The sequence below is a fragment of the Otolemur garnettii genome, unplaced genomic scaffold, assembly GCF_000181295.1.
Source record: "Otolemur garnettii isolate 467f Iridium unplaced genomic scaffold, OtoGar3 scaffold00114, whole genome shotgun sequence".
Taxonomy (NCBI): Eukaryota; Metazoa; Chordata; class Mammalia; order Primates; family Galagidae; genus Otolemur; species Otolemur garnettii.
In genome coordinates this window covers 6,717,924-6,729,064 of record NW_003852509.1, presented here as the reverse complement: position 1 = coordinate 6,729,064, position 11,141 = coordinate 6,717,924, and the positions used below count along the sequence as shown (strand labels likewise).

Below are 11,141 nucleotides of genomic sequence, written 5' to 3'. Positions count from 1 at the left end.
TTAAGTTCTCTATGGATTCTGGTTATTAAACCTTTGTCGGAGACATAACCTGCAAAAATCTTCTCCCATTCTGATGGCTGTCTGCTTGCAAAACAGTTATTTTCATGCCTCTGTGCCTTACACATGATTACTTGGCCTGGATAAGTCTCCAGCTTCTTGATGTAGCCAACTTTACCCCTCAACATTTCGTTGTTAAAATTTGAAAGAATATTGTACAGTGAACATCTATGTATTCTATGATTAACCTTTTACTAGGTTTATCCATATCTGTCTAAATTATCTTGCTATCAGAGCAAATTGCCACTATTATTATACTTTGCTTTAAAAACTTCAACATGTAATCATTAACTAGTTCAGTATTTATTTACAATTTTCTTTTTATTTTTTTGGGACAAAGTCTCACTTTGTTGCTCTTGGTAGAGTGCTATGGCATCATAACTCATGGCAACCTCAAACTCTATGGCTCAAGCTATTCTCTTGCCTCAGTCTCCCAAGTGACTGGGACTACCGGCACCGCTACAACACCCAGCTATTTTTTTTAGAGACAAGGTCTTCCACTGGCTCAGGCTGGTCTCAAACCTGTGAGCTCAAGCAATCCACCTGCATTGGCTTCCCAGAAAAATTAAAGACATGAGCTACGGTGCCCAGCCTATTTATTTACAAGAAAATTGACATACAATGAGATGTACAAATCTAAGTACATTTCATTAGTTTTGACAAATGCGTATATGTCTATAAACCAAACTTTTGTCAAGATATAGATCATTTCCTTCACCCTTGGAAGTTTCCTCAGGCTCTTTCCGAGTCAATCTGTGCTTTTGTCTGTGTTTCCTGCCACCCAAGTTTAATTTCCACCGAGGATTAGTTTTTCTGTTTTAATTCAACTAATTTTTCTTTCTCTTTTTCTTTCTTTCTTTTTTATTTGAGACAGAGTCTTACTATGTCTCCCTGGGTAGAGTGCTGTGGTGTCACAGCTCACAGCAACCTCAAACTCTTGGGCTTAAGCGATTCTCTTACCTCAGCCTCCCAAGTAGCTGGGACTACAGGCGCCTGCCACAATGCCTGGCTATTTTTTTTGCAGTTGTCGTTGTTGTCTAGCTGGCCTGGGCCAGGTTCAAACCCACCACCCACTGTGCTATGAGCTCTGAACTGCAGCTATTTTTTCACCCTTTAAGATTCACTTTGAGGGCTTGGCGCCTATAGCTCACCCGGCTAAGGCGCCAGCCACGTACACCTAAGGTGGCGGGTTCGAATCCCCAGCCCAGACCTGCCAAACAACAATGACGGCTGCAACCAAAAAATAGCCAGGCATTGTGGCGGGCGCCTGTGGTCCCAGCTACTTGGGAGGCGGAGGCAGGAGACTCGCTTGAGCCCAGGAGTTGGAGGTTGCTGTGAGCTGTAATGCCACGGCACTCTACCCAGGGGGACAGCTTGAGGCTCTGTCTCAAAAAAAAAAAAAAAAAAAGATTCACTTTGAGCATCAACTCCTCAAGGGATCCTTCCCTGCTTTCCAGTTCTGATTTAGACATTTCTTCTCTGGGTTTTCACAGCCCAACCTGTGGCTTCACTGAATATAGCACAAGGGAAAAGCTTTTCTAGCACCCATCACACTGTGCCATGGTGATTGTGTTGTCTGACTCCTGCCAGACTATAGGTTGTTCACAGCTTGTTTTATGTCTCACTCCTGAGCACAGTGCTTGACAAATACAGAATATTCAGTGAAAGTTTGTGAAATTAAACTAAATTGACTATGATGGTTAGAGGCTTTGGTAAGGAAATGATAGTTAAATTGATAGACCAGGAATAATGTTATAGCTATAACATTTTGGACTAGTTCATCATTAATATTTGTTGGAGGCCTCAGTATGCTTGTGTCCTAAGCTCTTAGCAAAGTGGCAGATTGATGACTCTAAGACAAATGAGGACTTGGATGTACAAAGTAGATGATGGTACTTGTCATAGGTTTTCTAAGTAATTGAGAACGCATTTGTTTATTTGCTGGTAGTTTTTTTTTTCTTAAAATGTCTGGTCTTTTGAAAACTGAATATGCTCTTCTTTCCCACTTGTCTCCCCCGCCCCATCTTAACTGGGCAGTACATTTGGCCTGGTAGATTCAGATGGACCTTGCTATGCAGTGATGGTGTATAATATGGTGCAGAGCTGGGGAGTACTTATTGGGGACTCTGTAGCCATTCCTGAGCCCAACCTTCGGTGTCAGCAAATTCAGCACAATGGAAAGGTGAGTGGTGGCTAAGATCTTTTTCCGACTTGTGGGCTCTGAAAGTGGAACCAAGCCTAGCTGTGTTTAAAAAAACAGGCATAGAAGTAATGCATTTGTGAATGTGTATGCTAATATATATGTAGTTTTTTGTACATGCATAGGTTAATTTTTTTACTTATGTGTATGTATATGCTATATATATGTATTTTTTCTTAATAAAGGGATGCTACTTGTAAGCAAAAGCATTAAAACGTAGACTGGAATATTATTAATCAGATACTACTACTGTTAACAGTTTGGTATATATGCCTGAAGTCTTTTTTCCTTCATAAATATATGTACACATATTCATGTGTATATTTTTAATCATAAATGGATATTATGTGCAAATATTTGTGAACTCTTTGTATGTTTTTACATATTTCATACACATTGTTTTGAATTGACAGATAGTGGTGGTGGTGGAGATGGTAATGTTGGTTAGCATTTACTGAACACTTAACTAAGTGCTAGACACCATGCTAAGGGTTTAACTGCCCTCATTTAATCTTCACAAAAATCTTAAGAATGTAGGTATTTACCCACTTTTTTTGCCATTTAGATTAGGAGTTGATAAATTTTGGACCAGTAACCAAATCTGATTAACTGCCTGTTTTTGTTAAGAATGGCTTCTGTATTCTTAAATGAAAAAAAATTTAAAGAAGGATAATATTTCAAATTTCAGTGTCCATAAATAAAGCTTTCTTGGAACATAGCCACTCTTGTTCATTTACTGTTGTCTGAGGCTTCTCTTGCACCAAGTGTCAGAGGTGAATTGTTCAGAGACCATGTGACTGACAAAGCCTGAAATTTCTACTCTCTAGTCCTTTCCAGAAAAAGTTTGATGACCCCATATATAGGTTATTTCTTCCGAGTATAAAAGTACTATAGTGAACACGTTTGTATCTTTGCCCACATCCATGATTATTTCCTTAAATGAATTTCCAATGTAGAATCCTAAGTCCAAAGGGTGCACGGAATTCTAAGGATTCTGATACATACTGCCAAGTGAATCTTTGGAAGGTTGTCTCAGTTGGCTGTTATTACTGACAGTGAATGTGAGAAATTGTGTCCTTGCAGATTTCTTCTCAACTCTTGGTAGAAAACTTTGAAAAATTACTTGCCTATATTCCCATTAGGACTTTAAAAAAAATTGGTTTCTGAGATCTTTTTTATTTACTTCACTTTCACTTAAAAGAATTTGCTTCACACTCCAGTGGAACCATATTTTTTCCAGTAAAGATCTTTTAACATGTTTTTTTTTTTTGGAGACAGAGTCTCACTTTGTTGCCCTGGGTGCAGTGCCGTGGCCTCATAGCTCACAGCAACCTCAAACTCTTGGGCCTAAGTGAGTCTCTTGCCTCAGCTTCCCAGGTAGCTGGGACTACAACATCTGGCTACTTATAGAGAGGAGATCTCGCTCTGGCTCAAGCTGATCTGGAACCTGTGGGCTCAGGCCATCCACCCGCCTTGGCCTCCCAGAGTGCTAGGATTATAGGTGTGAGCCAACATGCCTGGCCTAACAACATATTTTACAACTTAAAATACACGAACTGATAATGTAAGCTGATATCTTTTTTGCTACTAGGAAAATATCCATAATCTATTACACATTTCTTCAACTTGATATAAAAGGAAGTAGTAATTTTAACTTGTATTTGGTTACTTTAGGGCCTTACAAACAATTGGACTGAGAATTTCTCAGACATTCCGTTGGCTGTAGTTGGCTGCTATGTGTATTTAGTTAATTGTCAAAAAAACACCATAGGAAAACGCAGATTGTATGAGATACTGGTTGCATCCTTTTGTTAGGTAGTGCCAGAAATTTGCCTTTTTTGAATCAGATTAACTGTTCCATTCTTGTTGTGACACCGTGGTCCCCTAACTGTCCCAGAGTTTCCTTCTGAAGATCAAAAACTTGGGAAAAATTACATCCCCCTTTGTTAGCTCAGTTATATCTAATGTGAGAGGAGGTAGGGGACGTATTTACTGGGGCTTGGGCAGTAAATACAGGGAGTCGCAGGTGGTATATCATGCTGGAATTTTTTACATCTCGAAATCTGTAATGAACCTATGTCTGTCTGTCTTTCCTAGGTCTATTCCTTTTCCAGTGTTCGTGTGGAGACGCCCCTCCTTCTGGTGGTGAATGGGAAGCCTCAGGGCTCCAGCAGCCAGGCTGCTGCCACCGTGGCATCTCGGCCGCAATGTGAATGACCTTCCCTGACTTGCGTGTTAGGGAGTGGGGGCGAGGAGATACGCTGAAGGCACTCTGCAGCCGGACCAGCCACATCAGTGACTCAGCTGAGCTGGGGGGATGTTTTAAACGAAGCCTTTCTCTTCCTCTGCTCTGTAAGGCACTTCGTGTCTCTTCTCTCTCCCCTATTACCATGTTCCGGCTCTCTGCAGGGCCACACATTCCCCTGGTATATTTCTCTTGCCTGTTTCACTGCTCTCCATGTTTTAAGCAAAGAGCATTGGATTGGTAGAAGTGTTGGGATCTTGCCATGGGACAGAGTCTCCGAGGTTCCTGTTCTTGCCTCCTTCCTGAGCCTTATATGTATATATTAGTTTAATATTTATTGCTAAGGGAGGGGGTCTTAATTTTTTAATGGCCTGGTTTTTGAATAATTTTTATTTTTAAAATTTAGGTCCTTCCTCATCTTTGGGACTGGAACAGAATTAAACTTTGTTTGGAAAAAAAAAAAAATACCCTGTAGTTTGTTCTGCTTCATTCTCTTCACACTTGGATTCTTGCTTTTAGGATCACTTCAATCTATTAGAGTAATGTCCATTTTTAAATTTATACAAAATAGTCTGTTTCTCTCCCAGTTAAAAATATGCTGGCAACAGAAGCCCAGGGCGGGAATGGCCACTCACAGAGTTGCTGGAGATGAGCTTCTATTCCATCTTCCCATCTGTGGTCCCTATCATGGTCCAAGATGACAGAGCAGTACTATTCTAATAGTATTAGTAGGCTGAAAGACCAGAGATACTGGAAATCAAAGAAACTGATTATCAAAGAGACACACAATTTCTTTAGATTCTAGTGACTTTTTTTTTTTGAAACAGAGTCTCACTTTGTCACCCTCAGTAGAGTGCTGTAGCATCACAGCTCATAGCAACCTCCAACTCTGGGGCTTAAGCGATTCTCTTGCATCAGCCTCCCAAGTACCTGGGACTACAGGTACCCGCCACAACGCTCAGCTTTTTTGTTGCAGTTGTCACTGCTGTTTTTTAGCTGGCCGGGGCCGGTTCAAACCCACCACCCTCGGTATATGGGGCTGGCACCCTACCCACTGAGCCACAGGTGCTGCCCATCTAGTGACATGTTTTATAACAGTTTCTCTTAATACCCTTATAGAAAAATGGGGAAATATGAATGAGGATTAATAACCAGTTGAATGGCGAGAATACATTAATGAATACAGATGCATTCAGAAGACCTCTGGTGATATGGCTCAGATCTTTGTCCTTGACCTAGTTTTTTCAGCTTAGATCAGTGATTTAAATATCACTGATGACGCATTAAATTTATAAAGAATGTAAAATGCAGGCTAGGTGTCGTAGCTCACACCTATAATTCTAGCACTCTGGGAGGCTGACATGGGAGGATTGCTTGAGGCCAGGGATTTGAGACCAGGCTGAGTAAGCCTGAGACCCCATCTCTTAAAAAAATAGGAAAGTTAGCTGGATGTCAGCAGTGTGCACCTATAATTCCAGCTACTTGGGAGGCTGAGGCAGGAGAATCTCTTGAGACTATGGTTGCAGTGAGCAACCTCACTGAGGTTGCAGTGAGCTGTGACAATGCCATTGTACTCTAGCCTGGGTGACAGAGCAAGACCATCTCAAAAAAATGTAGAAGGCTCAGCACCTGTAGCTCAGCGGCTGGGGCGCCAGCCACATATACCAGAGCTGGCGGGTTCGAATCCAGCCTGGACCTGCTGAACAACAAGGACAACTACACCCCCCCCCCCAAATAATAAAAGTAGTCAGGTGTTGTGGCTGGTGCCTGTGGTTCCAGCTACTTGGGAGGCTGAGGCACGAAAATTGCTTAAGCCCAGGGGTTTGAGGTTGCTCTGAGCTGTGACGCCCTGGCATTTTACCTATGACAACAGCTTGAGACTGTCTCAAAAAATAAAAACAAAATGCAGGGCTCAGCTCCTATGGCTCAAGCGGCTAAGGCACCAGCCACATACACCTGAGCTGGCAGGTTCAAATCCAGCCCAGGCCCACCAAACAACAATGACGGCTGCAACCAAAAAATAGCCGGGCATTGTGGCAGGTGCCTGTAGTTCCAGCTGCTTGGGAGGTGGAGGCAGGAGAATCGCTTGAGCCCAGGAGTTGGAGGTTGCTGTTGAGCTATGATGCCACAACACTCTACCCAGGGCAACAGTTTGAGGCTCTGTCTCAAAAAACAAAAACAAAAACAAAAACAAAACCAAACCCAAAATGCAGAATACTCAGAGAATGCATGACAGAATAAGTTTGCCTATCTATCTATGTATCTATCTAAAGAAGTTATAAGGGCTGAATTTAACAAGGTAAAATTTTGAAGTACATTTTTTTTTGCCCCCCAAAAGCTGACTTTCTGAGGTGTATCTTCAATATCATGTATGAAAATTACTAACAACTTCAGTAGATAAGATAAAGTCAACATGAGTAACCAGTCTTGTACAGTTGCAAAAATACTATATAAAGATTCTATGGTAGCCAGAGAATTTTTCATGTAATTACTCTCTGTTGCATCACATTGGAGTCTTGAATTCAGTTTCAGGTACTGATTTTACCATCTTGTTTTTTTTTTTTTTTTTGAGACAGAGTTTTACTTAGCAACCTCAAACTCTTGGGCTTCAGTGATTCTCTTGCCACAGCCTCCCAGTAGCTGGGACTACAGGTGCCTGCCACAACACCTGGCTATTTTTTTAGAGATGAGGTCTCGCTCTTGCTCAGACTCGTCTTGAACCCATGAGCTCAGGCCATCCACCTGCCTTGGCCTCCCAGAGTGCTAGGATTACAGGTGCAAGCCACCATGCCCGGCTCAGGTACTGATTTTGAGGCCTTCATATCAAAGACTGGTTGTGAGCTTGTGAGGTGTAAAAATACCTTGAATAATAGGTAAAAGTAAACGGACGGATGCAGGTGGTTGTGTGTGAATGGTAGGGGCAGTAGAGAACTGAGACTCAAGTATGCCTACGATTCCCCTTGAATTTATTCAAGTCCTAAGATGATATGGCGTGTTCTGTGTAGCACCAAAAAGTGGAAAAATGGCCACTAGATGATACCTAGAGAGAAGCAGGGTTTAAGGAGAATACCCTTGAAATATCCACCTGCCTTAAAAAACTAGAACATCAGGACCTAGGTGTGGTGGCTCATGCATGTAATCCCAGCACTCTGGGAGGCCAAAGTGGGAAAATTGCTTGAGCTCAGGAGTATAAGACCTGGCTGAGACAAGAGGATCACTTCAGCCTGGGAGTTGGAGATTGCTGTGAGCTATGAAGTGACAGGACTCTACAGAGGGCAATATAGTGAGACTCTGTCTCAAAAAAAAAAAAAAATAGAGCATCATTGATAGCTTGGAAGCTTCTGTGTGCCTCTCCATGATCTCATCTTGTTTGTTTCACAGCTATATAAGTCTCATTGAATGACTATATACAATTATACCACCAATTAGTCCAACTACTTTTAAAGGGTATCTGGCTTTCCAATTTTCTTCTGTCAAAGCATTACATTATTAATATTCTTGTACATGTTCTGATACATAAGTGGAAAATTTCTTTTATAACAACAGTTCTTGAACAGTGGTCCTTAGTGTAATGGCATCGGAATCCTTTGGAACTTTATTTTTTTTGAGACAGACTCTGACTCTGTCTCCCTAGGTAGAGTGCTGTGGCATCATTCACCATAGCTCATAGCAACCTCAAACTCTTGGTTGGGCTCTTGGGCCTCAGCCTCCTGATAGCTGGGACTATAGGAGCCTGCCAAGACCATTGGCTAGTTTTTCAATTTTTAGTAGAGACAGGGGTCTCCCTTTTGCTCAGTCCTTTTGTTTTATTTTTATTTTTTAAATTTGGTTTTGAACTCCTGAGCTCAAACAATACACCTTCCCCCAGATATGAGCCACTGTGCCAGGCCTGGAACTTCTGTGAAGTACAAATTCTTAGGTTTCTACTCAGACTTAAATTTGAAGTTCTGGGAAAGATCCTGGAAATCGCAGATTCTGATTCTGATACACAGTAAAGTTTGAGAACCACTTGTGTTTCAGAGTATTAACACAAGAAGGGCAATTGCTGGGTCATAGGATATATATACCATATATGTTCAAACTTTTTTGAGAAATACCAAACATCTACAAAGTGCTCACACCATTTCTCTGCTATTAATGGATGAATCCTCCTAAAGCTCCCCATCCTCTTCCACGCTTGCTGTGGTCTTATGTTTTAGGTATTGCAAATATAGGAGATTTGAATATTATCTCCTTGGGGCCTTAACTTCTCATTTCTCTAATTAATGGGCTTTGCTAGAGTATCTTTTTATATACATATGTGTTTATGAGCCACTAATACTTTCAGTAAAATGTCTATTCATGTCTTTGCCCACTTCCGTACTGGATTTCAGCTTGGTTTGCATGTATATCCGCTCCACCACCTTTTGTCAGTTTCCGTGCTGCAGACATCTATTCGTTTTTAGCTTATCTTTTTGCTCTCTATTGTATCTTTTGCTGAATAGCAGTTCCCAATTTCAATGTTATTGACTTTATCAATGTTTCATAGTTATGCTTTTTATGTTTTAAGAAGTCCTTCCCTATCTTGAAATCATAAGGACATTTCCCTGTTGTTTTATAAAGTTTTTTTCTACATTAAATCATAACTGTGTACATTGATGCATTTGTGGGGTACAGTGTACTGATTTGATATACAATGTGAAATGCTTACATTGAACTGATTAACACAACCATCACCTCGCTTACTTATATGTTGTGGTAAGACATTTATACTCTATTCTTAATAGCTTTGAAATGTAACATTGCATTATGCACATTAGGTGAGATCCCCACAAATACCCTCCCTTCTCCTGGCCTCCCCTCTCACTTCTCTTACCTCCTACTTTCTGGACTATAGTTATGTTTTACCATTTGTATGAATGTGTAGGTGATTATATATTGATTACATAGTAGTATTGAGTACATTGGGTACTTCCCCCCCACATTCTTGAGATACTTTACTAAGAAGAATATGTTCCAGCTCCATCCAGGTAAACATAAAAGATGTGAAGTCCCCATCATTTTTTATGGCTGCATACTATTCCATGGTATACATATACCACAATTTGTTAATCCATTCATGTTTTATCATTTTGTTTTTTCTTCCATTATGACTTAAAATTTTTTTTCTTTTTCTTTGAGACAAAGTCTCACTCTATTGCCCTGGGTTGAGTGCAGCAGCTTTGTAGCTCAGGCAAACTTAAACTCCTGGGGTCAAGTGATCCTTTTGCCTGAGGCTCCCAAGTAGGTGAGACAGCAGGCACCTGCCACCATGCCTGGCTAGTTTTCTATTTTTTCAGTAGAGATGGGGTATTGCACTTGCTCAGGATGGTCTTGCACTCCTGAGCTCAAGCAAATCACCTGCCTTGGCCTCCCAGAGTACTAGGATTATAGGTGTGAGCCACTGACCCCAGCCTAAAACTAATTTTTATTGAGAGACAGTGTTAGGACAAATAAAAGTGTTTGGGCTTCCTAGCCCATGACCTTGAGACAAGATAAAACTATCTGGGCTCTCTTGCCCATAACCCTGCTGGCCTGTGGGTCAAGACAGAAGTCCTTGTGTTCTTAGATAATCGTAACTATGTACGATGACGCTTGTGTAACAGCTGTTTGATATGAGTATAAAGGGGGAGGGGATTTGTTGCTTCGGGGACCTTCTGCACTGGCTCACCCCTACCCCCACCTGCCTCTGTGAGCTGAATAAAGAACATGTCATACCTGCCCTCTGTTGAAGTTTTTCTTCCGCCTATACGAAGTGAACCATTTGCACAACAGACAGGGTCTTGCTCTGTTTCCAAGCTGGAGTGTGGTGGCATGATCATAGCTCACTGTAACTTCAAACTCCTGTGCTCAAACCATCCTCCTGGCTCAGCCTTTTATGACTGCAGGTGTGAGCCACCAGGCCTGGCTAATTTTTTTACTTTTTATAGAGACAGGGTCTTATTACGTTGCTCAGGCTAGTCTTTAGATTTATTTTTATTTTTAAATTTTTTTCCCAGTACCAGAAAATAGACTGGTCTTGAAGAAGACAGATATATGTGTAAAACCCCATTTGATCTCCTTTAATGCTGTCCAGGAAAGGACGTTCTGTTAGTGACCTGTCAGTACAGTGCTTGGTACTGGCAGGTTTGTGGGCTTCCTTCTTTCTAATCTTGATCTTTTATATTGATGTATTAGTTTATTTTTTTTATTCTCTTCAGGTATTTGGACAAAGATGCTATTTTTATTTTCCAAGTGAAAACAGTATTGTTAGGGTCACTCTGTGGATAAGCCACAGTCATATTTTCAATTTTCCTCTGACCTGGTTGGTTTCAGCACACTCTCAGCGCCTAGCAGATCTGCATAGAGTGGGCAACCCTGGGGGAAGGGCTCACAGAAAGCTGTGCATGTATATGTGTGGGGGTGAGGAAATGGGGGGGGTACGTGGTTATATGTGGGAAAAAGGAAACTGCTCTGGATTCTTTTACCATATAGGAGATGGCTCGGTACAGTGGGAAAGAGAAATGGATGGTGGGTTTCTGCTCCCTAATTGTAACTTTTTCACTTATCCCACAAAGTTAAATATACAATGATGTAAAATTGGAAAGTTTCAACAAAGGATACAGACAAAAAGCTTCATTT

The 11,141-nt window shown here is 41.2% G+C and overlaps 1 protein-coding gene across 1 annotated transcript in view; it reads left to right on the top strand.

Annotated features, from left to right (window-relative positions):
- Nucleotides 1-4,963, top strand: part of TTC5 (tetratricopeptide repeat domain 5) — a 14,780-nt gene extending 9,817 nt beyond the window's left edge. The window contains exons 7-8 of the mRNA XM_023517575.1: nt 2,095-2,239; nt 4,355-4,963. Of these exons, the coding sequence (XP_023373343.1) occupies nt 2,095-2,239; nt 4,355-4,474 (265 nt within the window). The 3' untranslated portion in view covers nt 4,475-4,963. The remainder of the gene's footprint in view (nt 1-2,094; nt 2,240-4,354) is intronic.
- Nucleotides 4,964-11,141: the final 6,178 nt, after the last annotated feature.